Source organism: Pimephales promelas, chromosome 6, assembly GCF_988280905.1.
Source record: "Pimephales promelas chromosome 6, fPimPro1.hap1.1, whole genome shotgun sequence".
Taxonomy (NCBI): Eukaryota; Metazoa; Chordata; class Actinopteri; order Cypriniformes; family Leuciscidae; genus Pimephales; species Pimephales promelas.
In genome coordinates, this window is record NC_142774.1 from 27,670,608 (window position 1) to 27,698,177 (window position 27,570).

General features: G+C 39.2%; 1 protein-coding gene across 2 annotated transcripts; it reads left to right on the plus strand.

Moving 5' to 3' along the window:
* Positions 1-1,117: 1,117 nt before the first annotated feature.
* lcorl (ligand dependent nuclear receptor corepressor-like) lies at positions 1,118-26,847 on the plus strand. Of its 2 annotated transcripts, XM_039693605.2 has the most exons (8): positions 1,118-1,270; positions 2,777-2,842; positions 7,301-7,380; positions 9,073-9,202; positions 11,004-11,216; positions 13,598-13,667; positions 19,148-23,553; positions 26,694-26,847. In XM_039693605.2, exons 1-8 carry the CDS (start codon positions 1,174-1,176, stop codon positions 26,705-26,707), a joined length of 5,076 nt encoding a protein of 1,691 aa, XP_039549539.2. In that variant the 5' UTR covers positions 1,118-1,173; the 3' UTR covers positions 26,708-26,847. The 2 variants fall into 2 exon arrangements, with proteins under 2 accessions (XP_039549539.2, XP_039549549.2); XM_039693615.2 differs by lacking the exons at positions 19,148-23,553; positions 26,694-26,847 and adding an exon at positions 14,362-15,490.
* The last annotated feature ends 723 nt before the right edge of the window (positions 26,848-27,570 follow it).

Here is a 27,570-nt window from a genome sequence, read left to right on the forward strand (position 1 = left end):
TATTGAATACCCAAATTCACAAACTTTTTACAATCTAATTCACAAACCTTTTACAAACAAGCACGTAGATGATGTATAATATAATAGTAGTTAATTAATGTACAATATATAATAAAACACACCACAGATGCATAATATAGAAAAGAGACGGACAGGGACAATAATAAGGAATAAGGAATAATGGACGTTAATGTTTATTGAACATTTGTATTTTAATGCCTATATAACACAATATTCAGACGCAGTCAATAATACGAATCTAATGTTGTATTTGATGCGAGACCCGTGGCCACGTGAGAAAAGAACGACGGACTCAAACCCGAAGACTCAAATGAACTAATCATTCCCCTTTCCGGTACTGAAAGCATAGACTTAATGGGACTGACGGGAAGAACGAAAGACTCGGACCCGCCGAACCCGAACTCGAGAGATGAACTAATCATTTCTCTTTCCGGTGCTGACAGCATAGACTCTATGGGACTGACAGGAAGAACGAAAGACTCGGACCCGGCCGAACCCGAACTCGAGAGATGAAGTAATCTTTAATCTTTCCGGTCCTGCTATATCGCATGGCACGGCCAGCAGACAGCACAGATCAGAGTCAGACACTGACGAGTCAACAGCTAACGTCTCGAGACATGAGGAGGAGAACAAACCTGATAAATATGAAGTTGCAAAGCAAAGAACGTCTCGGATCAGGAGGTGAGGTGAACTATAACAGGGTCAGACTGCATAGCCTGAACTTTAGACCCAGCAACTAATTAATAGCTAACGTTACAGTTATTTCAGTTGCTTTTGGCTTTGGCTGCATTACCCTATTATGTTATTTTTACAAATGTAATTAAGATTTTCGTAAGTACTAGATGTATGGGATATTTAACATGACATTTTAATTATATAATTATGAAATGACCGAAATGAACGAAATGACTCGATAAAAGATTCGTTCATTTTACTGAACGAGACTCAAAGATCCGAATCAGTAAAATGATCCGAACTTCCCATCACTAAATTGTACTGAATAAATGCACATACTGGTCAGGGGGGAAGGTTGTTTACATCGCTAAGCCCCGCCCCTATCCTGTTTTGACACGTGTCAATCAATCGAAAGCCTGATATGGATGACGTGCTGTGACGTCACACTCAGAGCCGGGGGGAAGGTGGACAGACAGAATGGCGACCCAGTGCCGGAGCTCCAAATGCACGGTCGAAAGAAAAGGATTCCGGCGGGAGCTCGACTCGTGGCGACACAAACTCATCCACTGTGTCGGTAAGATCAGAACACCTCGTACTCGGAAAAGCCATATTTGTGTGGTTCCATAAGCGGACGTATCATTCTCGGGCAACCATTCGCGCAGTCTCGCTCTCGGTTTCTTTTTTGCCTGTGTCTCGCGGAGCTCCCTCCCCCAGCCGCTGTTACTGTTAGCTCATGGAGTTGCTAAGCAAGCGTGTGTCAAGTTCAAAAATATCATTAACGTAGAGTCGTTGTCGCGCGAGCCCTGGGTAGCTTTTGTTGCTAACAGAAAAAAACGGCCAACACCGGCTCCATTTTCTTTGTCTTGACTTCTTGATTCCTCGATAACCGAGTTAGCATTGCACTCACTGACCCTTTTCTGCGCCGAATACCGATGTATAAATGACGGTGTATTTGTATTAACGTTACCGTATTAACGTAGAATCAAAACGGTCCGGCTTTTAAATATCTCTCTCGTGAATTATATGGTAATTTCCCCATTGGCCTTTCATTGTTGACAAAATATGTCTAAAAGTAGTGCAGTTTTAAAAACCTGCAGAGTATGTTTGTCTTTTATGAAGTATTGAACGTTCGCTGTGCATTTTTTTAAAGTAGGTGAATAGATATTGTTTTAAAAATTGGGAAAACAGGTGTTGACAAATGTTTGGCCGAGTTTACAGTGGCCAGTGTGAGTTAAATCCACACATTCACATGACTGTTTGCGGCATAAACTGATCATTTTAACCTCAGATTATGTAAAATTATCGCCATGCATTTGTTAACGGTAACTTTACACAAATAAAAAAATACACATGGGTGACACAAAATACACAGGTTTTGAAACCCTTAATAATAATAATAAAAATTTGCCATTAAATACATTTGCAGTCAGTCTAGATTATAGGCTAATTTACTATAATCGTGCTGTAACAGGGTTGCAAGCAAAATCTAAAAAAAACTATATATTAACTTTGTGCTAATTAAACTAATCGAATTTAAAGTAAGTTTTTACTGTCAGAGTAGAATAGAATTGCCAGTTTAACAGATTGTAAATTGTAAGGTTTGTATTATCCAGTCGAGAATGTTAAGGCCTTGAAGGAAAATACAGACATTTGATGCGACATGTGACATTCTTGGGTGAGCTTTTGTTTGAATGTTGTCTTAATGTAAATGTAGCTGCAGTGAAGGGGATCAGTGGTACAGACAATGACTAACAGAATGTGCAACAGATCTGCAATGAGTGAACTTTAATAAAATACAATGAAATTCTATCCTTTCATCATAGCAGTAGAAACACCAGACATTTTGTATTATATAGGCATGCACTTCTGTCTTGCATTTAGTGATTTAATGTGCAGTTAGTGTTTGGCTTTTGCTGGCATTTGATAGAATAATATATTGGATGTAAAATCAATTCATATATTAACCAATGTTATAAATAATAATAAAAAACATCTGTGTAGGTTTATGATAATGTGTTTTTTAGAGCACTTTTTACTCTGGGATTTCATACAGATAAGATGGTATTGTGTTTGTTTGCAGGGTTTGAAAGTATACTGGAGGGAATATATGGACCAAGGCTGCTGCAAGACCTCAATATATTTGATGGTGAGTTTAGTGTTTGTTAGATAATATTTATCTAGTGAAAGTGACATGACGTGAAGGCCAAGTGTGGTAATATCCCATATTTGTCCTTTGCATTTAACCCATTCAAGTAAGTAGCAGTGAACAATAGGGATGGGAATTGATAAGATTTTATCAATATCAATGCCACTAACAATTCTGCTTATCGATCCGATTCTTTAACGATTCTCTTATCGATTCCTGATAGCACTGTGTGAGAAAGTAGTCATAGGCCTATGCTTTTTTGAGGGAAAAACAATTGGTTTTATTTGTTTTAAACCTTACACTTGACTAAGCAAACTGTACTTTTGATGTAATTTATATAATAAATGGAACCTTATTGAAAAGTGTTACGATTAATTATACACTGATTAAATGTCCCATGAGTTCAGTGTTGGAAGTTCATTTCAGTTGTTTTAACCATTCACTAAAACAAATCGGTTCAAATGAGTCATTAGTTCGCGAATTGATTGAACATGTCATTATCGGATGTGTGCGCGTTGTATGATTATCCCGGCGGTTGGGACATCCCACAAGATGTGTCATCACAGAAAACATTTCATCTTTGGATTTTTTTTTTTTTTTCCAATTATTTGAAGTTTGGTTTGTCAGCTGAATGTGCGGAACGCTTTTCAGAGAAGATAAGGCAACGTAGGCCTATTTTAGCACTTCACACTCAGGGATAATTCAGGAAAAACAAATCTCTGAATGCTCCACATGAAACTTTAGTCTCCCGACCTTACCATCGTGTCGATTATTTTGATTTACATGTGCGAGAGAGAGAGAGAGAGAGCAAGACCGCGCTTAGTTTTGAGACGGTGAAGCCTTAGCGAGAGAGTACGCGCGCACGACCGGGGCTCTCTCTATCTCTCCCTCCCTGCTCATTAAGTGGAGCGGTTCATAACTACAGAGAGAGACAATTTTTCTCACTGATCAAATAAAGTTTTGGTGGTACAAAAAAACGCTTTGGACGCTGTGCTATGGTGCTTGATAAAGGACAAAAAGGACAGTTGTGAGTTCACTGTCTGTAGCCTACATGCTGGTTCACTCACAGCAGGAGCATCGATAAGAGGACTCGTTAAAGTCGAGGGAATACAATATCGATGGATTGTAAAATTTAGAACCGGTTCTCGAGTGGGACCGGTTTTCGATTCCCATCCCTAGTGAACAATCACACACACAATGCAAACCGTGGACACACAAACACCCGGAGCAGTGGGGGGCCATTTTTGATGCGGCACCGGGGGAGTGATTGGGTATTACGTGTCTTGTTCAAGGGCACCTCTGTCATTTCCTGGTGGTATTGAACCGAACCTGCAACCTTCGGTTACCAGTCTGACTCTATAACCATTAAGTTACGACTGCTAATGATCTGTACTCTATCTTAGAAGAATCTTCCTTTCTCTCATAATCTCAATGTTGAGCTTTATACCTGTTAAACACTAGCTATGTTTCCATCCAAAGTTGCGAATTTAACACAAAATTGGAATGTCACATAAAACATTTGTGAATAAAGCACCATTTCCATGTATTCAAGAGAACAAATTCACTCCTGGGAATCACTTCCTGGGAAATTGGCGCAAAATATCTGTGATTAAAAATAGTTGTAATCCAGGAAGAAAATTCCTCCATCATAAATGAATTGTGCCTCTGAGTGTGCAGAATAAATGCAATAAAGTAGGGATGTCGATTTACACAAATTCCCATAATCAATCATTGTTTAAATGTAACGATAAATTAATCATTATCCATAACCTCTTAAATCCAAGGTGGTGGTGGTGGGGGAGGGGATGGTTTGCTGACACCAAGTTAACAGATTACTTAACCACTTGGTTAAAGGAATAGGTCATCCAAAAATCAAGACTCTGTCATTAATTCCTCACCCTCGTGTCATTCCAAACCTGTAAAACCTTTTTTTGTCTTCGGAACGTAAATTAAGATATTTTATGAAATCCGATGGCTCAGGGGGGCTCTATTGACAGCTATTTAATTAACACTTTGAAGGCTCAGAAAGGTAGGAAAATCATTACATTTTCCAATTGTCTTAATTTTATGAAGTGACGAGAGTGCTTTTTGTGCACCAAAAGACCCCTAATAATGACTATTCAACAGTTGCTTCTCTTCCGTATCATTCTACGACACGCGTTTACGAGAGCACCACCATGCGTGTGGTGATGACGCATACATGTGTCGTCTCATCATCTGAAGTATCTAATCTTTTGTGAACCTTTTCTACTAAAGTGTAGGAAACTCAGAAGCTAAGACTAGAAGAATTGGGTGTATCTTTTAAGTAGGATTCTTTATTGCTGTTGCATCGCTGTAGTCTGCTTCGTCCAAAAATCTTAGCCAAGTCTGACTAAACTAAAATACAGACTGTTCATATACCTTAAAACAAGGAAAGGGGTTACATAAAAGTGGAGACACTCTGAAACAAAGCATGTAAATGAAGCACAGGATTCAGCTCGTTACCAGACTTCTCCAGCCCTGATCTCATAAGCATAAGTGTCATGTATAGATGGTAATCCAATCAGCCTGAATGTATCACTCATACCTTCACATTATCATAGAGCTTAATGGTGAGGAGTTACCAGTGGGGAGACACTCTGAAACATGAAAGCAAGCACGTAAATAAAGCATACAGGTTTAGGAACCTGCTCTTACTGTTAGGACGAACAGCAGCCTGTCGAGCAGGCCGGATTTAGATCTGGCTTTAGCACCATGGACCATGTGCAGGTACTGAACCAGCTGCTCGAGCGGGCCAGAGAGTATAAGATGCCGCTGGTCCTGGCCTTCGTCGACATCGAGAAGGCCTTCGACTCGGTCGAGATCAACACCGTGCTGCTCGTCTTCCAACAACAAGGCATCGGGGACAAGCATGTGGCCCTGCTGCAGGAGCTGAACAGCAACTGCGCTACTACCATCACCCTGTTCGACCGACGCTTAGCATTGAGGTCGGACAGACGAAAGATGGACGCGCGAAGTCACCGTCTGGTTGCAGATCGTCATCAAGCGGCCACGCGGGCGCCCTGCAACACGATGGTTCGACTTGCTACGACAAGATCTAGGACAAAATTGGATGGGACTCGCCCAGGACCGACAGACCTGGGCAGATCGTTGTGAAGACAGACCGATTCGGGAATAACTTTGTAACTCTACACTTTCAAGATGTGGGATGATATCACGATCGATGCAGCACACACTCCTGTTCAGTAGGGATCGCTTGGCACCGATGACATCTACACAACCTGCTCTCCATTTGCTCTCCGCTATTTTTTTTATTACATTTATATCTTAATGTATGCCCAATCATTGCATTTTTACAATGGGGTCATTTTGTTCTTAAGAATTTACGTAACACAAGGAAGCTTGATTTCAATCTTTGAATTAAATTAAAAAAAGTAGAACAAAAAATACAATAGAATAAAGATACCTATAAAGAGTAACGTTTTTGCTCAGGTCTGACACCAGTATTCAGAAATAGTACTACAGAGACTGAATAAAGTAATTAAATGTAAAATAACACTGGGTAGAATTACGATTATGCAAATGACAATTACGTCTATCCCGACTCTGAAACGTGAGTGTATTATCGCCGCCTGAACGATTGCCTTGTGAATCACTCATGTGGTTTGTGAAATTGCGAAAGTTTTGAAAATGACTGATTTGATTTTATAATCTGTGTGGATTAATTTTACTAATATAACCTACATGCTAAAGTGAGTCAATGTTTTCAGGAATTTCCCACATTATAAGTGGGAGACCTGTGGGAATGATTTAAATTATGCACAATCCTGCGTCGAAATTTGAGCCCAACTGATACGGAAGAGAAGAAATTGTTGAAAAAAGTCTTTATTTAATTTTTTTGGCCCATAAAAGCATTCTTATCGCTTCATAAAATTGAGGTTGAGCCACTGTAGTCACATGGACAAACAAACAATGTCTTTCATACCTTTCTGGGTCTTCAGAGTGTTTATTAAATAGCTGTCAATGGCGCCCCCCTAGCCATCGATTTCATCAAAAATATCTTAATTTGTGTTCCTAAGATTAACGAATGTCTTACGGGTTTGGAACGACATGAGGGTGAGTAATTTTAATTTTTGGGTGAACTATATCCCACCACAAAATAGGTGTCATTTTAAACCTCTGAAGCTTGTCTTTACAGTGAATAAAGAGAATGACCATCACTTAACAAGCGCTTTTAAATTTGCTTGCATATTAGAAGTGCTCTATTTTTATAGTGTGAAAAATGTTCTTGTTTTTGCATCATCTTATCAGTTCAAATATGTATCGCTACAATTGAGTGCATACATTTTTTTTAATGTGCATTTTAGGATTGTCCTGTGTTTTTTTTAAATTTATTTTTTTATGCAATATCCCAAAATGCACACAAAAATTGGTGGACGGAAACAGCTACTGACAGTTATTCGTCCGATTCTCCCTCAGAGTGTGAACCAGAGGCTGTGGATGATTGGTCCATGGATGCAAACTGCTCCTTTTGCAAGCTGCAGCTAGAGAAACTGAATGTAAGTCAACCCTCAAAAGCCACAAACAGATGTTTATTATGGGGTCGGTGTTTCCCACAGAATTAGATTCTATTTGCGGTGGTGTGGTGTTTGGGGGCCGGGGAGGGGGGTGCATAAAGAACAAAAGTTAAGGCCGCGTAGAGGCATGTTATCAATAACTTTTATTGGAATATGAATGTACATAAGCTTAGCTGGTGTCCCCAGGGCAGGCTTAGTAACAAATACCCTTGTATGGTTGTCTTGTCATATACATTAAACATTAATGTTGTCAAAATGATTGATTAAATCCAAGTGATTAATCAAAAAATAAAATAAATAATCCTGATTGATACCTTCCTGGTATGTACTATGCTCAATTATATAGCAGGGCTCTCAAGTTTTGAAGACAGGCAGCAGGAGTGATAGAATCACATGAACAATTCCAGGATATACTTTTTTCCTTTGGTTGTTGTGTTAAATCTTACCCAGATACAATAGTGGTATTTTCTGATTGCTATTGTGTAGCCCCTTTCTTCTTCTTTTTTTTGATTGGCTGATAAGTGGCAGGCTTGACTGCAGAACTCCAGGGGAGACGCGCTTAATTCCTGCCGGTTCCGTAGTGAGAGAGGTGCGGCCAGAGACATTTTGGCCACAGCTGCTGTATATTAAATATACTATAAACAGTTTTTCCACGAGAGAAATACAAAAGACCGAAATGAGTGACTGTGACGCTCAATGCGTGCCACTTGAGAGCTCTGATATAGCTAATGGCAACAATGTTGCACGTGCGATGGACCGCGTACAAACCAATTGGGTGTCGAAATGGTATAAGTTTATACTTCTCATCCAACCACAATCAAAAGCAGTCTCTCCGGATGGCGCGATTTATCTGGATAGGTTTTTTTTTTTTTTTTACGATGACAAGCAGAAATGAAAACAAGCCAAAATGAAATGGCAGTAACGAGGCTATTTTTAAAATGTGAGGAGTAGAAAGTAGCCTACAGATAATTGCGTGGACGTAAGGAGTAGAAGTAAAAGGTCGGCTGAAAAATAATTACTCCAGTAAAGTATAGTTGCCCAAAATATGTGTTTTAGTTTTTTCTAAAATCTGCAATGTAAACGCGGCAGCGTTTAACATAGACTAACTTCTCAGAGTTATAGTGTTCATTATACTATACTATACATTCAACTCTGGGGCAATAAGCACCAGCAACAATCCGTCCTCCAACGCAACCTCATGTTTTGGTTCAGAATTTCAGATCGTGCTCGAAGAGGAGGGGTTCTGTTGTCAGTTTGTGAGAGTGGGAGGGAGGGAGCAAGCTGCACACAGCTCTACAAATGAAATAAAAATTTACCCATATTAAATAGTAAAAAATTCTGAAAATCAATCCATGGCGGTCAGTTGATATTGTGGTGGGCCGCCATAAATGAATGAATGTATGGGAAACCCTGGGGGTTTTAGCTGGCAAGAAAAGGCTTGTTTTGACATTTGTATAGAATGAGTAGTTCTCTGTGTTTAGCAATTGTTGCTTTGGGTTTTTGTTAATGCAGTATTGATTTTTATAATATATGGTTAAACAAGTTGAAGCACATACAGTGTAATTCATTCCAATGGATCACAACTCAAGCCTGTGAGACTATAATCAACACTTTGGGATGTATGTGACGGGTGTCAGTAACTTTTTTTTTATTTTATTTTTTTTTTACACATAGGACCCTCCTGCTGTGGCCGTGTCCGGGTCGCCACCCACTGCTGAAACCCCCCCACCTCAGGGCCTGTCCACCTCTGATAAACTCCAGTGCCAAGCAGACCGATTCCTCCATTCTGTATTTCGAAAGAAGGGTGAGAAATAAATTTGTATTCCCATTATCCATACAGAGCAAAAGTATTTTGACACGTATTATACTCTACAAATGACCGTTCGCAAAGACCCACCCCCCTTTAGTAACTGTTGCTATGTCCGATAAGCTACGCCGATCTCACGCCGTGAGCAATACATCGCGAGCAGAGAGGACACTCACACCGCGCTGACAGACAGGACAGACCAGGTTACTTTTGATATGAAACAAAGTCAACTTTCAAATTGTCATTTTTTTTAAAAGAAATTTAAACCAAAAATATAATTTTGTGGCACTTTAATGTGTCTGACAGATCGCTGTAGAGCTTCAGTTAAAGCTGCTCGTGAACCGATCATCTCTTCCTTCTAGTTTATTTATAGCATCAAATAAACATGAATGAACATAAGAAGGAATATTGTTTTAAACCGTGGAACCGACATCAAGTTCAAATCCTCCAATGTTCATCTCCTAACTCTCCTGACTGCTTTGTTGGACAAAAATGGTACGTTATGATTGGTCAGATCGCCTGTCAATCAAAGTTCCTGCGAAGGGTCAATTGGACTACAATTGTCTTCAACATGAGGGTTATGATATATCTATTCACGTGCACTGTGACGGGGAGAAGCACAAGGGTGCATCGCTAGCATTAGCATTATCAAACAACATGATAGAATAATACTAGCTCCCGCCACAGTGTTCAGAGCTGAAGTGTGGACTATAATGAAACCACTAAGGAGATCAACAAGTCATGTTGTTTGCAAAATAAACCATGCTAAAGTACAATACTTTTGAAATGCATTGAATCTGTGCTCCACGCTTTCCTCTCAATAACAAAAAAAAGCATTGCGGTGAGAACACAATTAAGAAAGCATCTGATCATAGCAATGTGGGATTTTGTAAATATAAATTAGATCTTCCTAAAAAAACAAGAAATATTGCAATATATATCCTTATAGAATTGCGATATATTGTATTGTAACACCTGTATCATGATACACATTGTATTGTCAGATTTTTGGTGATGCAAAGCCCCAGTCATGATCCAAAAATATGAACCATGATCCATATAAAATTGTAGAGGTAAGATGGCAACATGAAAAGGCTTAACTACATTCAGGGCTCGACAATAAGGACAGCCTGCCTGATAGCCCGGAGCCAGCGTGAATGGTGCTCGGGATAGTTGACTGAACAGTGCAGCGTTATCACAAAAGTTTATCATTAGCCCATTTAAATAATCAAGTGCAAGAAGACTCGAAAGAACTCAAAACTTCGTGTCTGCTGCCATGTTGGGTCCATAGGTATAAACAAATTGCTTCCCTGTTCTGTGATTGGTTCCCTAGATGAGGCGAAAATTTGGACCATGGTATCCAGACTGCCTAGCAGCATGAATATAATCACGTTGCGACAAGGCAGTATGGGGAAACCCAGGCTAGGCTCACACAAAATGACCTCAAAATGCCAGTATTGGCGAGTATCCACATAAACAGTCTAAACATAAACGGCTGAGAAATAAAACGCATGTAACAATATATTAGATCCGTGCATTAGGTCCTAAAGTGGCTGTCTGTGTTTTTAATGTTAATCAAACTAAAAAACAAAGAAATTAATAACAACAAAAACAATAACAAGGCCTTTTTTTATATAGACCTATTTAACTTTTTTTATGGTGGGGCAAGTGCAAATTTTAACCACTGGCCTGACAAGGCTAGTAAAATAAATCCTTTGCAGTTTTGATGTTTACATGAGGAACGTGTTTTGCAAGTGCATGAGATCTTCAACTAGTCCTGTGGTTATCAATTTCCCAGAATTCCCTCAGAGCTGCGATTCCAGTATACCATTGGCAGCGCAGGAGTTGATGCGCAAGATGATTCAGCGGTTTGCCATAGAGTATGCATGTAAAAGCCAGGCTCATGAGGGCCTGAATGGCCTGAGTGAAAACAATGAGCTTCTCCCTAAACATCCAGATACTGATGGGCCCCTGGACCTCACAGTCAGTCGAGATTCTCAGGCCTTGCAAGGTAAGCACCAAAAATTAATCCTCATTCATAATCCTCATTCATGCCCTATAGGGATGGGGTTATAAATCGATTCTTAGATGCATCGCGATGCCGGCGTGGACGGTTCTGAATCGATTCACAAATGTCAAAAATCAATTTCCCCCCCAAAAAATATATATTCAGGGCTCCAGACTAACTTTTCCAGTGGTTGAACTGGTGCGACCAACTGAGAAAGTTTTTTTTTTTTCATTTCATTTGGTCACACCTTTTTTTTTTTTGCTACATGCCATGGGATTAATCAGTACATCGTCCCCTTGGAATTATAAGGTTCTATCTGCGTTCTGAACAGTTTTGAGATATTGAGCTTCAAAGTTTTTGCATTCCATATAGGAAAATGTGTATGGGGAACAAGTTTCTTTCAAACATAAAAATAACAGGGACCCAAAATGTACAAAACACATCACATAATGTAAATAAATTGCCACAGAATAAGAAAATGTGAATAACTCAATTTTGACAAAAATGTCAGATAGAACCTTAAAATTCCAAGGGGACGACATGCTGATGAATAGTGGTTTTAATGGTTTTAAAGGCTTTCTGGGTTGCAGCATAAATACCTGTAATATATCACCAGAAATCTCACACTCCTTACCTTCTGCATTTTATAATAATTTCCTTTTCCTCAGTCGAGCGATTACGCTCATCTAACTGCTAAAAAGATGTAGGAAGGGGCATGATGTTTCGTGAGATATTTTCATTTTTATATGCCTTAAGTCGTGAATTCGTAATTGGCTCGTTCCACCATCAGTGTGCAATGCGTGTTACGTCTACGTTCGTCAATAAATAAACTGCACGTGTCTTGCAGAAGAACACTGTAGCCGGAGCTACTTCTCTCCATTAATGTCTATGACGAGTTACGCAGGCACTGGGCAAGTGAGTCGACTTTTATTGAGTCGACCTCGATAAAATAGTCAGAATATAAACACTTTTTATAGGCGTACCGTAGTGATTCAGGATAAGTCAAAAACACGTTTTGGAAAATGGATTCCTGATGTAGCCTACTTGTTCATTTTGAACATAAGTTACGGGCTGCAGCAGCTGATACAACGCCGTTCTGTTGCGCGAGCGTCCACTCGCACATATGCGACCACATAAAATTTTAACTTGCACATTCTCAAAAAATGGTCGCAGTCTGGAACCCTGATATATATATATTTATAATAACAAAATATTGACGGAACGCGAAAGACAGAACTCTGAAGCGCGGAAATGCAGTGCCCGGACCCTCTGTGGCGTGCCCAAAAAAGAGACGCGATGGCTGAGTGCAAAATCCAAACACCTTTGTTCAAAGCTGACGTGTGGAAATATTTCGGCTTCTGAAGTTGACGGGGGAAAGAAGCTGTACAAGAGCCACACTAGTTGTAAGCTTTTTAGAATAAAACTAAAATACTTCTGAAACACGATAAATATGAGAAGCCATATGACACGTTTCCACCCAGAGGAGGAAAAACACTCAGCTGTATCGGTCGTTGTTATATTATTAATTAACTACAAGTATACTGCTAGTTCAGGCACACATTTATTTTCCTGTTGGTCCTTTGCAATGTTAATAAAATATATTGTACGTTAATTCTTTATGGGTCATTACTTATGTACTTTTAAAGCAAAGTATTTATAGTCTCACACACACAAATTCAGACAATCGCTTTAGCATCGAATCGCAGCCCTCTGAATAGTTATCGAATCACTAGGTGCCTAGAGATTCCCACTCCTAACCGTCTATTCACTTTTATTCATTAAAGCTGCAGTCCGCAGATTTTTTGGGGGTTAAAATTATCCAAAATACATATTTGAGAAAATACATTACACCAGCCAGTGTTCAAAACTATCTGCTTGCCTTAGCTCGATGCAAAACATTATGCTTGTAATAATGTTTTTAATTCTAGTGGTACTGGTGGATTTCCTTGGGTCATTGAGTCATTATGTCACATATTTTAGATTTAATCAATGTCAGAACCAGAACAAAAGTGTATGCTTCTTACTAGTTCAGATTACATTTTCCGGTAAATTTTTTTATATTGGTCATACTTCCAAAAATAATATCCACACCGGCGCGGTGACTGACAGTCTCGCAGTCTCCTCAAACATTGTGTTCATCCGTGCTGTGCCGTGTCGAGGGTGTTAATAATTTGCATAATTCCGCGAATGACTGCAATTGCAGATTTCAAACAGAGATAGCAACAAAGAGGAAAAATGCCAGACTACAGCTTTATGCCCTGCTCTGGAAGGAACCCAACTGTGAATTTACAGAGTGTGCAAATATTTGATATTGTGCATGTGTTCTCAAAATGTATTGAATCAAAATGTAATTGCCATTTTTCATGGATTACTTCTCATTATAGATGGAGTACTTGACCTCTCTAAGAAAAACGCATCTTCAGAAAATGGAAACTCTCAACATAAAGTTTCAGGGTGAGTACTTCTCCTTTTCCTGTTTTGTTTGCCAAGTGGTGTGTTTGACCGTTTGTCCTTGTCCTAGCCAAAGACAATTTGGGTTCAGAAATGGTCTTTTAACTGGTAAAATTGACCCAGTAGAAATTGATGCTTTTTATTTAAAAAAAAATCTTTGTTTCATTTGTATCCTATCTGATCATTTTGTGTGAACAAATTTTACTCCTCATACATTTTGATGTTTTTAATGTATAATTTAGTGGTTGTTTTGTTGCACTGCCAAAGGGTTGACTCTTTTCTAACTTGTTGGAAGGTAACGTCACGTTTGCCAGCAGTCAGGGACATTACTTGTTCCTTTGTGCCGCCTGTATTCATTCATTTGTTTATTTATCTATTCGTTGATTTATGCAGTATTTTCACGTGAGAAGTAAATACCTGAGTCTTACAAAATGCATCTGCATTGCAAAGATACTGGAAGTACTCCCATAGACGCTTGTCTTTCTCCACACAATTGACGAGACTGTCCTTCCAAGAAGTATCGTTTGCAACCTAAGGCCAAAAACAAAGTGTTTACAAAGGCTTTGTGTTATACAGACAATTGAGAAGCGAGTGATGTTACCATAAGACAAGGCAGTAAAGGAGTGGACCCTGAGTGCGTCCTGTCATTGGTCCGCTCACCCGTTCGTTTCTCATCCTCCCACCCACCTCCCCTTAGGAGACCAATCAGAGCGGACTATTTGGATCGCAGCTCTGAGTTTGCAGAGGGTTTGCTCTCTAAAGCCTTGAAAGATATTCGTTCTGGATCGCTAGACATTCACAAAGCAGCCATACTATACGGGATACCTCAGAAAACCTTACAGCTCCAGACAGAGGCCTTATCGCCGAAGACCGAGTCGGTTTGGCCAACCAACGACACTCGACTCATCCTGCAGAAGGTAGCAGCATGGGCTCGCTCGCAGTCCGAGCAATCTGAAGTAAGAAAATGTAAATTTATGTCACCAGAGCACACTGAGCTGAAATTCCCTGCAGCCGTGACTGCCTCGTCATACCTTCACCACTTAACCTTGCAGAGGATGGTCTCGCAGCTACGGGAGCAGAACGGCGGGTCTCTCGCCAGCACCGAGCCAGCCACATCTCCTCAGAGTCCTGCCACTGGGCCAGCTGTGCATATCCGAATCCCTCAGGTACGCTTTAGTGCTCAGCCCAAAGCCCAGCTGGATCTGGCTGGACTGGTGGATGCTGTGTACCAAGCCAACAAAGGCTCTGATGGCTCCGCTGCTTTCCACAAGCTGAAGACCATTCTCCCTAAACAGGGCTTGGTCGAAAGCCACTCAGGCCTTGAGTCACGTCTACTCCAGGGTGATGTGCCACCATTGTGTCTCAACATAAAGAATGGGAGTGTTGGCGGTAGCGTCACTGGAAGTCTGGTTGACACTGGAGATGATGACCGTCGAGACAAGCAGCCACGGAAAAAGCGGGGCCGCTATCGGCAATATGACCACGATATCTTGGAGGAGGCCATCGCCATGGTGATTAGTGGGAAGATGAGTGTGTCAAAAGCTCAGGGTGTCTATGGGGTTCCACACAGCACCCTTGAGTACAAAGTCAAAGAGCGAACAGGCATGCTCAAGACCCCACCAAAAAAGAAGCTCCGCCTTGTTGAAGCGGCAACCTCAGGCTCCGGAAAGTCAGGGACAACAACCAATGCCTCATCTACTGCCTACAAACAGTCTTAACTCAAAACCAAAACCTCAACTATTTCCTAGAGATGGTTTTAACAAAAACACCGCTTAAACTACAGCCAACAGAAGGTTTTTTTTTGTTTTGTTTTTGTTTTTGCAGTCAGGACCTCATTCAGACTTGGAATATACACTTGAATCCTCAACCACAGGTTAAATGGTACATTTTATCAAGTCACAAAACATGCCTTTAAAAAAAATCTATTCAGGGTTTTCACTGTGGATATCTCTATGAATATATATTTAAAATATTGTAAAGCACTGTTGAATTTAAGTTAATTACAGTTTTAAAACTAAGAAATATTCAGGTTTTGTTAATACATAAGCTAATCTCAGCTTAATGATTGTTGAATGCAGCTTTCACACCGATTAGTCTTTGTAGCGACTGGTCATTTAATTTCATGTCTATCAACAGTGTGATGTCTGTGTGGCACATCTGGTGACAGCATGATTAAACATCTAATTTAACTCGCCAGTGGGAGATGTCTAACCATATATGCAATGGGTAGATATAGGTACAAGTTTCCACTCCAGCAAAGGAACAACACTATGTAAATATTTTTGGACTTAATACTTATTGGTACGTTTTGTTGTATAAAAGTGGTAATTATATCAGTTTCATTAAGTATTAATGAAGTACATTATTCAGGACTGTTGCCAGATCTTTGGAGTGAAAGCTTGGACCATCTCAGGCTTTTTGTGGATGACACTTCCCACACCCTGCACTGAAAGTGATTTTATTATTTAGTTTATTTTTGGTTAGTTAAGATGTTTAGAATTCTATACACACAATATTATATATATATATATATATATATATATATAATTTTTGTGTGTGTATATAAGTGTGTGTTTATGTCTTGCCCCTTTCCATTTTGTAAGTTGCAACGTAATGCATGTCAGAATAGTGCACAGGAAAAAAAGAAGCTTGATGATAGTCTCAGTGAATGTTTGTTTTACCCTGAATAATAGAATAATATTTATTACTTTTTTCAGTAATCAGAACTACTCTATATTCTCTTTTCTGATTTGAATTCCATTCTATAACCTTGTTTTTCCTCACACTAGAGACACCTTAGCATTATCTGTTTGCAACTGTCTGCATTATCTGTTCTGTAACCAAAACAGTTCAGGGTCATTTTGCCACTCCAGTTACACACGCCATGAACAAACTAGTTCAGAGTAGGGTGCTGCTGATCTTGGATCAGAATTTTTCCATGTCCATATTTCATGATGGGACAGAAATTGGAAGGCTAATCCAAGTGCTATTCTGAAAAGCTTTGTTTATGTGTCCAGTTTCTGTAGTTATGCTGCTCTGTGTGATTTTATTTTTTCTTTCTCTCATGTTAATGATTACTATAGCTTTTAATGACCTATTATACAACTGTTTCACTTTATGATACTGATAATTTAACTGAGTCCTTATTTATAGCATGGACCTGTTTTTTAAATGAGTTTAGAAAGCTTGTATAATTGGAATATAAGATTCAGTTGCACTTTACAAAAGATGCACACATACTTGTGATACAGGTTATTGTTGCATACCTGCGATGAAGGATATGGCCATATACTTGACCTTCAATGGCATCTTTTTTAGCATAGTTCTGATATCTGATTCACAAGTATACCTGTAGTGCTTTGAAAAGTGTAGCTGAAGCATGTGAATTTTGTGATTGAAGCTTTGGAAATATGAACATTTCCATATGCAATGTTAATGTGTTTATCGTTGTGTTGAGTGTTCTGTAAATGGTTTACCTTTTTGTTCTTTGAAGTTAAATTCCCCACAATCAAAAAAACAAAACGAAAAAAAAAAACCTTTTATAATTTACTGGTATATTCTTAAATTTGGAATGATTTAGAAGCTTTTATCAAACAACCCTGAATGTTCTTCATGGGCTCTTAAAATTAACAGTGCCTGCTCTTACATCTACGGCTCAGTTATTCTGTAGGCCAGTAGTTTTTACATTCATTTTACATATTAAATCTTTTAAAAAACAAATACAAACAAGTATTTATATACATCTGTGGATCATATATAAAATCTGTTTTGTGGATTTATATACCGTTACCAATGTAACTTACATTTTTCTGTTCTATTTCTCGGGGATAGATGTGTTGCTGGCACAGTTTCACTTTTAATGTAAAGGGTGGTCATGTAAGTGTTAATATCATACAGATTCCTTTAAATCATATACATGTATTGTCTGTGCTGCACTCTCATATTTTCATTATATGGGATACTTTTAGGCCCCCAATGAAGAATATTGGTCCCTATTATTTCACATTGCTGTTCTAGTGTCCTGTATAATATGTCCAAAACATTACATTAGTATTCTCAGGGTAACAACAATCCTAAAAAAAAAACAGCATGATTGTGTTAGAACGGTTCTTTTATATCAAAATAAGGGCCCTTAGGATTCTGTCAGTCAAATATGGTTCATCCAAAGCCAATTTGTTTTCTCCCATATTATGGGGACAGCATGTTTCAGCAGAGGTTCTACATCAGAAAGGCAAAATATAAATTTAAATATTTATTTTTCCCACAAAACAGTTTGGCTTGATTTATAGATGGGTCATTAAATGGATCGATATCACCGGTTTAGGCCTTTCTAACTGTGTAATTTCATATTCATAACGGGTTCAGGATATTAATAATTTTGCAATCAGTTATTTATGCATATATCTGCTGCACTAAGATTTGATTTTTGTAATTTTCCCTCTAATTCTAATATATAATTGTATTTGTATTGTTATTTCTTTTGATGTAATCAGAATATGACGTTTAAACATTGTGTTTTGGGTTGAAGCATTGGGTTTTGTGTTGAAGCACTTTGATGCTCTTGCACATTGATATGTGAAATGCTTTACTGCACTTGCAAGCATAATTGAGTCCCTTGTCCTGTAATGTTACTCAACATGTTTTGTTTTTACCCCAGACAGGTTAATGTATATTTAATCGTTATGACATTTTGATCAACTTAAAATGGGGAAAAACTGGTCCTTTTTAAGCATTTATTTGTGTCTGAAATATTTATATTTGGTGTGGTCTATTTTTTAACATTTCAGGATTAGGATAAGGCTAATTAAAGCAAGAATTGAATTGATTGTAATACGATGGAATACTGAAGGCATATTACTTTGTGTTTTTAACTATTCTACATTTTAAAAAAAGTGTAATTTATAAAAAAAAAAACATCAAACATTGTCCATTCTCCATTCTTTTTCTCCACCCCTTAACAAATCTGTGTTACCTTTTGGGGTAGTTGTATTTTGCTTTCAAAAGACAACTTATTGCCTGCAAATGTTGTTGGTTTGTAATTGGATTTGTCAGGAGATACATTGATTTATCAGGAAACTAAATTATTCAGGTTTGATTAAAGTAATTGTCTATATACATTGTTTTCCTGAGTGTAAGCGTTACTACAATCGCCATCCTTTGCCTTCAAGTTAACAATAAAAAGTTGTTCCATGTACAGTTGCTAGTACTTTTTTTTCTGTGGCTTTTACACATTTGTTATTCTGTATAGATATAACACCCTTGCAATGTTATGTGGTGCTTTTAACAAGATTTTAAATACAGCTATGCCAGCTTTATAATTATGTAATATATATTTATAGTAGGGTTGTATCATTCCTTTAAACCAATCGAAATGTATTAATAATCACAACAGAGTTAAACGAGGTGAGGGAATTAGCTCAGGTCACATTCATGAAAATTATGTCAGTGATTGAGTAATGACTTAACCTAATTTATTTATGTAGTTCCTTAGGACCAAGTGTGGAAGACCAGTCCAGGCTGGGGAAGGAAGATTATCCTAAAGCTCCAGAGGTCTGGAGAGTCACTGTGTTGGAGAAGGTCCTGTCTTTGCTTTGCTCTCGTCATAGACTGCTACTCTATCACATTTTAAAGGATGTGCAGGAAGATTACAACATTTCTTTAAGTATGCGGGATGCTCACAGTCGACAGTTTAAGGCCGGATCCCTTTGCTGCCATGCTGATAAAAAAATGCTTAATGAAGCCCCAACACTTTCATTAAGTGACTGCTCAGTAACTGCTGACATTTGTTGCAGAACAGCTAGTATGCTTCCAACATGTGCGTTTTCTCCTCTATCCATCTGTATAAGGAACATTAATGGTCATTGCTGCCAAAATACATCCATGGCATGTGTTGGCCAAGTCATCTGTTCTAACACCACTGTTTGTTGTACTCACTCAAAACTACCCTCATGGCAGCATCGTGATCATACCTACATTTCTCATACAAGTGGTGCCGTAATCACTCCGCAGGGTGATTGTAACTCTCATAATAGATGCAAAGGAAGCCGGAGCCCCTCCCCTCCACCACTCTCACCAAAACCTGTGGACCTGGACTGTAAAATAGCTGTCAAGTCCAGTGTCTTGCACATTCAGGACTGCAAGGCCCTGAACATGGCACCTCCTTCTCTCCTACCTCACAGAACTGAGGATGAAGATACAGCTTTGTACTCTAACACTCCTCTATGTGTTGGATCTCCTGATGAATGTTGCAAAGAGGTTGTAAGATTGCATACACACGCAGAGAAAGAGAGTGACCACCATTGTGGATCTTTTATAGGAGATCTAATGGATAGAGTCACTGAAAAGCTCAAGAGTATCCAACCCTCAGATAAGGAACAAAATCTTCTTACCCATGCTAGTCAAATTTCCGAGACAAGAGATGACTCGCATTTGACTGAGATTATAACAACTGTGCTACACAATAGTACTGACAAAGATTACAACCTTAATGAGCTTTTGCAACAGCATGTGGCCACAGAACAGCAATCCCCTCAGACGCGTTCCCGTAAGAGACTGGAAACTTTAGTTGCCATGAGCAAGTCACCTGACCTTCCATCATCAAGAAGACAAAGCCTACAAATCAAAAGAGATCTGGCCAGACTTAGTCCATCATATTTTAAAAGGAATATAAGCTGCTTAAAAACTGTTAAACCTTCACAGATCACATGCAGAAAGTTGGACAGAGTTTACACAGAGCCTGTAAAAGATACCATAGAAAATCTGACAACGTATCCACAAAGTGAAAAGACACCAAATAATCGAGTGATCCAAGAAGCTCAACCCCAACATGCATGTCTTGAGGAACCACTTTCTTCAGTTGAAACTGTGCAATTACAAACAACCGATAGTGACCAGAAGGTGAAAGCAAAAATCCATGAAGAGAACAATCTGATAGTTCAAGTTGGAAGGTCGAGGCGAAATATTGTACCACCACAGCGTTTCTCTTCCTATGTCACTGAGCCTCGAAAGATGTATTTTGCAGCCTGTTTTTCAGAGAGTATATTCACCAAGCATTCCCATAAAGACAGTACCTCAACAACACTTGGCTTCACAGAAGAAAATGCCTTACCACGTGATAAATGTGACTATCAGCCATTTGAAACTGTGGATAAACAAGAAGACTGTGTTGTGCCACAGAACATGGCTTCACAGAAATATGCGATTTTACCCCAAAATGAGCCACTCTTAGAGCACAAGAATAATGTAAGGAATCCTGATAAAGAGAGTGCAAGAAAAAGGAAACCATGCCAGAATTCCACCTCACCATCAAAAAGATCTAAACGCCATAGAACCAACAGTCTAAACACTGACTCACACAGTCCTACTGAAACTATGTCTAACTTGACTACCACTGAGAGTGCACAACAGGCTAAAGCAAGCCCGTCTGGACTGAAATATGATAGTCCGATAAAGCTCATGTTTGTCTCCTCTGTGGCGAGTAAAGATGGTGTAAAATATACACTCAAAGCAGCTGCCTCTGGCTCAAATTCACATCGAGAGATGTTTGATCCATGTGTGGAATCCTCATGGGCAGGCAGTGCCATTGATGACCATTTCCAGGATTCAGTCCTTGAATCTGCACTGGGTAGAACTGTTGAGTGTGGTGGGAACAACTGCACTTCACCAAAAGTGGTTTCACTTGATGCATTATTGCCCAGTTGTTCAAACAACGAAGGTGAAAACCAAGAAACACTACCAACTGTACATGATACAATCCCAGTGAAAAGGCGACCTGGGCGCCCCAAAAAAATAGGACCACATATTGTTAAGTCTGTGAAACGTCCCATTGGTAGACCTCCAAAATCCAAACCAACAGACTTAAGTTCTTCGACAGGTAACGCAACCAATTGCGATGCAGTGAATCATAGAACAACAGAAATGTCTTGTAAGGATGATGGAAACAAAAATCTAAAAATCACCATAGTGTATGGAAGATCAAGAAGGGCAAGGAGAGTGGTTTCTGAAGATTTGGATAATTTCCCAGCACAGCAACATGTTTATGAAGTAAGTGATGGAGGCATGTACAGTAAATGTAAATGTTCTGGAAAGACGAGTAGTGATCAAGTGACCAACGATCATCATAAAGATCTTCATTTTGTTATGCCTATTGAAGACAGGAAATGTGTCCATTCTAGCAGCAACATAAAATGTCAAAGACTGAGTGATACAGCGGTGTCAAGAAAACCAGGAAGACCTCCCAAAGTCAAAATTTCTGGGATCTCTGTAACAGTCACCACAGGATCACCAAGACAAAGAAAGATACACATAAAAAGGGATGCAAAAGATTCACATCTGCTCAGAAGGACTCTTCTCGTTGAATTTCATCCTTCCAAAGAGCAGAAGAAAATCAGCATTCCTACTGACATTCACAAGGATAGAGTAGATCCACCGAAGGAAAATAATCGGAATAACAGAGGGCAGCTAATGCCAGTGAGACATTCTGTTAGAGAGCGGAAACCCTCCATTCATTTACTCCATTCTGTCGCTACTGCCAGATCCTGTGCATTGGTTCGCAGGTCACGGAAACTACTGTTGAATAAGGCTAGCTGTGAGGCCAGCCAGCATACAAAGAACAGACAAGAGGAGCCCCCAGACAATGCACTTTCCATAAAGACCAAGAATGTCAGTTCTGTCAGTCATTTTTCTGCAGTATCAGTGGACTCCATTTTCTCATCAAATGAGGGTTTCAGGTGGTGGCCCACCTCAGCATCACCTGAGACCTTAAATGAAGAGTTCGCTAGGAGGATCAGACTCATATCCAATACTTGGGTATCAGATGTCCTTGAGGCCAAGTCAGGAGAGATTAAAACTGACCCCAAACAAAAAACTTGTGAGAAGCTTAATGGTTCTCCTAAAAAGTCTGCTTCTGCCATTAAAATGCTTTTTGAGAAAAACTATAATATGGAGAAGCTCTGTACCTGGTTTATGCAGTCCACAGAAACTCAGTCCCTTGCAATTGTAAAGAAGGCCACTGCAAGAAATCCCAAGGACGTCTTTCATTACAACCTCAGCAGACCCAATTGCAAAGAGAATGTTTGCCCAAGTCCACAAGCAGAGCGGCTCAGGAAACATGTCAAAAAATTTGCTACAGTGGTCCCAAAGAGTCCGTCAATGCACAAACAAGCACAAAAATTGCTGTCCAAATCAATGAGGTCAAAAGCCAAGAGAAAGCTTTTTCACACATCACTTAAACTGGGGCATGACGTTAGGCAGCAAAGGTCTAGATCTAGTGGCACATGGATTGTCTACAGAAAAACTCTGCTTAGAGCAAGGCTAAAGTTTAAAACCAGGCCCAGGATAACATTAGATGATAGGGCACAAAAAGTATTTCGTGAGCAGATGTGGACAATGACTTCAGGCACTAAGACACTAGAATCATTGAAAGAAATACCTAACTTGGTAGACAAAACATCAAGACCAGTCATGAAAGTTCAAAATGCATTAAAGCTTCTTGTCAAAACTCCTCAGAAAATGATTGGGATTGCCAAACTTTCAAAGCAGAACAGAATCTGCTCCAAAGCTTGGAGTCCAGAGTCTTTAAAGGAGTGCAGGGTGTTTCTGAAAAAGATCAACTCCCCAAACACAAAGTCAACGACAGAGGAATGTAACATTTGCACAGTAAAGCTCTATGATGGCTCGGAACAAGAGGAGAATGAAGATGTCATGGTGGGAGAGACGCTCAACTCCCCAGTCCAGCTGCCCTCATCTCTGAAAAGCCAGAGCAAGGGAGGAAGAAAAAGAAACAAAAGGAAAAGTTGCAGCACAAGTCTATCTCCCCCAACAAAAATGCTCAGACAATCAAGGAGCAGCAGGGGTGTTCTGGGAGCAAGGTGGTGTGACTTTGTGCTCGGTAAGTCTTTAAGCATTATTTCTCTTTACTCCTGAAACATACTTTATGCAAGTACGCAAACAATGGTGTGTTCTTGCTGCACAGATGTGCTCTAGCTTCACACATACTCTGTATGCGGCGCAGGAGCTGCACGCACTATTGTGCTTTCACATATGCTGTGTTTGCAGTGTGCAAACATCTACGGCTGTTGCACAAACATATTTATCCTCCATTTCTTTATTTCAAACCGATATTTTTATTATCAGCGACTTTTATAAAATAATATAAAAAAGTTTAAGCCTTGTGATTTTACTTGTACACAGTAGTTATAGGTCTACACTCTTTCACAGATGTATTCACGTTTAAACTTGGAAACCTCTGGTCAATTTTAACATTGAGCTCATTTTTTTGTACATTTGGAGTGCTGTCAGTACAGACAAAAATCGGTGTTGCCTACACAGTGTTATCGTCTTTTTTTATAATTCGCACACTGTTGACTTCAACGGGGCATGTTCTAAACCTCTATTTGCTTCCTGTTTTCGGTCGAAGCCTACAGTAGTCGATTGTCGATCTCACGCGCGATTAGTGAATATCATCTCAAACCTCCTCCGTGTGTTCAACATCTGATTTGTATGAACTATCCATTTGAGCTGATATTCTCAGAACACCACACAGTGATAGGTTTGAGATGATATTCACCAATGATCGCGCACGTGAACTCGACAATCGACTACTGTGGGCTTCGACCGAAAACAGGAAGCAAATAGAGGTATGTGAGCTGGCTGAATTAACATCATTTTTATTCATATCTTTCACATCTACTGCAGTAACATTGACCGTGGTCACTCTTAATAACACCACTCACATGGCTGTGCACTCGTAATGACAAATCAAGGATGTTAAGAGGCTAAAAGCAGGTTTAGAACATGCCCCATTGAAGTCAACAGGGTGCGAATTTTAAAAAGACAATAAAACAGTGTAGGCAACACCGATTATTTATTTATTTATTTATTTATTTATTTTTTCCGTTTTTGTCTGTACTGACAGCACTCCAAATGTACAAAAAAAATGACCTCAATGTTAAAATTGTCTGGAGTTCTCCTTAAAGGGTTCGTTCACCCAAAAATGAAAATTGTGATCGTTGTAATCGTTCCAAACCTGTAAGACTTCTGTTCATCTTCGGAACAGTTTAAAATATTTTAGATTTAGTCCGAGAGATTTCTGTACCTCCATTGAAAATGTACACACTATATACTATCCTTGTCCAGAAAGGAAATAAAGACATCATCAAAGTAGTCCATGGCTACGTTCACACTGCAGGGCTTAATGCTCAATTCCGATTTTTTGAAAAAATTAGATTTTTTTGCAAGGCCATTCACATTTCCAATTAAATGCGACCTTTTGTGATCTCCTGTGTTAACGGAAAATGACCCAGAAGTGACCCGCATGCGCAGAAGAGTAATCAGCGGTCAACGACGTCACTTGTTGTTTGCGGAACAGTTCTTTTTTTCCATATGTTGCAAGCTTTTGTTTTATTATTATTATTGCCACAGCCCATATACAAACAGACAACAATTATTTCATCGACGGGCAAAGTTTGCACATAAATGTAAGATTTTTCCGATCCTCACCGACCTCGTCATAAAACCCGCTTAACTGATAGTGCGCGTCCTCTGCGCTCCTTGCTTTGTCCCCGGCGGCCGCGGTGCGACACTGGTGGCTGGTGTTGCCAGATTGGGTGTTTTTTCGCTACATTTTAAGGCATGTTTACATGTGTTTTTTGCCTGGTTTTCACCTGGAAAGCTCTATAGAAATCTGGCACCCTACTGTACGAAGTTAAACTGAGAGAGCGCACGTTCACAGACACCAGAATGAACGTGTTCACAGTAATGTTCATCAGGCAGTAATACAGTATATGAACGCGTTCATGCACTATCGTTCATTGAACGCATTCAGGCACAACACTGGGGAAGAGACACGTCTGCACCGGCCCACAGTGCAGAAACACGTTGGGCTAGCTACAGGTGCGTGGAATGACGTGCTGGTCGGATGTGACCTGGCCGTTCAGATTGAAGTCGCATTTCAAAAGATCGGATACATATCGGATTTGGACCACATACCCAAGTGGCCTGGGTCGCATTTGAAAAGATCGGATCTGTGTAGTTCAGACTGTCGTGGAAAAATCAGATCATTTTTGCGAACAGGTCGCATAGGGCCAAAAAAATCGGAATTAGGTCGTTTCAGCCTGCAGTGTGACCGTAGCCCATGTGACGGCAGTGGGTTAGTTAGAATTTTTTGAAGCATCGAAAATACATATTGGTCCAAAAATAACAAAAAAACTACGACTTAATTTAGCATTGTATTCAATGTTTGTATTCAAGTTCAATTTGTGTTCACACGTAGTTCATGGTCACTTTAATTCAGCGCGTGCAGGCAGCACAGCAATAATAGATTCGTTGTGAAAACGATCTCTGCCCTGCTGTAAACGCACCGCTCTTGAACGGATCGCCGGACCGCACTCGAGCGCAGTGAACCTGTTAACATGGGTACGGACAAAATACGCACTGCAAACGGAGTATGTGTGAGATTTGAGCATCATGGCAGAGAAAGTTTGAAGAGAATCATTCCAAGTCACAATTATAGTTTTAATCGAAATTATTTAACCCCCATTGCAAATCAGGTTTATTGGCAAAATGTACAGACTTTCAGCTGTTTGCTATGAACAAATCAAACAAAAGTAATTGAAATAGCTCAACAACAAATGTTTGAAGTGGTTTCCCTAAGTCAACTTAAAGTGCTTCTTTTAATGACTTCTGCAGTCTCGAAATTATTCAACACCTTTATGGCAAGCATCTTTAGTACTTAGTAAAACACCCTTTTGTTGTTTTGCCAATACACCTTATTTGCATTGGGGGTTGAATAATTTCTCATTCGTATGTACTGAGATTTAGTAGACCAAAGGCTCCAGTCCGCATGCTGGCATAAAGTTTGTTTCTGGCCTCCGTAAAGAATGTTTTGATATTAGATTTATTTATTTTTTTACTTTGTGTTGATCCTGGGAGTGTGGATTGTCTGCTTTCAATGTGTAATAATAGGTTTTTTATAAGGTGAAGGTTTTTACCTTAGAGGAGAACTCAATGTCTCCAATTTGTGCTTCACAGGGTCATTGAAATAACTTGGGACCAGTTTTGTGCAAGACATTTTCTTGAACTCTTACATAAGGTGCCTTTCAACGGTGGTCTGGATGAGTATCACAAAGCATTATGACACGCAACCTCGGCAAGCGTTATGTAGCAAAGAAAAAAAAACTTTAAGACACTTGTTGCACTATTTAATATTATTTTGTTTTTATGTTTGTACATTTTTTTTTCTTTTGAAATCTCGTTTGAATTTTACTTTTGGTGCAGACCTAGAGAAGTAGGTAAATGTCTTCTAGTTGCATGGAGTATCAAAGGTTAAATGGGTAGTATGTTGGTTGGTTTGCTCAACCCATGATTTGAGTCTCATTGCAGAGTTAAATTTTAAGGCTAACTTTTATGTAATTCTGGAGAAGATCAGTTAATTTCACATTTGTAAGCTTTTGTATTATAACAGGGATACTTCACAATTTTATTTGTTTTTTAACAGTGTAGATATTTTAAAGTTTGAAATGTTTCAGATCGAGTCTTTTGTATGTGGTTATTCAGTAAACTTGATAAAAATGGCCCTCTCAAAACGTGTACTCACTAAAATTTGAAAGTGATTGCACTTACTTTACACATCTTTTATTCTCAGTGTAGTGTACTTTTAGCCTGTGTTTATCCTGTTATGGAAACCTTTCTTACAACTTCTGTGAATTTACATTTTTTCAAGTTGTGGAAAATCATTTAAGCATTAATTTACATCCAGTTTTATGTTCTTGTTGCACTACCAAACCCCAACTTCTACCCATTTTGTATTCTTATTTCTGACAAATATTTTTAAAATGTATAGTGTATTTTTGGTGCAATGTTTTATTTCCAGTTTTTTCTTTATTAAATTAAAACTTTTAAGATCACC

What these genes read in the sequence shown, in the direction of transcription:
- lcorl (XM_039693605.2), top strand. Translation starts at nt 1,174, where the DNA reads ATGGCGACCCAGTGCCGGAGCTCCAAATGCACGGTCGAAAGAAAAGGA. An exon ending in TGCAGCTAGAGAAACTGAAT is followed by an intron (nt 7,381 to 9,072) that starts GTAAGTCAACCC and finishes TTTTACACATAG; the next exon opens with GACCCTCCTGCTGTGGCCGT. An exon ending in AGATTCTCAGGCCTTGCAAG is followed by an intron (nt 11,217 to 13,597) that starts GTAAGCACCAAA and finishes TTCTCATTATAG; the next exon opens with ATGGAGTACTTGACCTCTCT.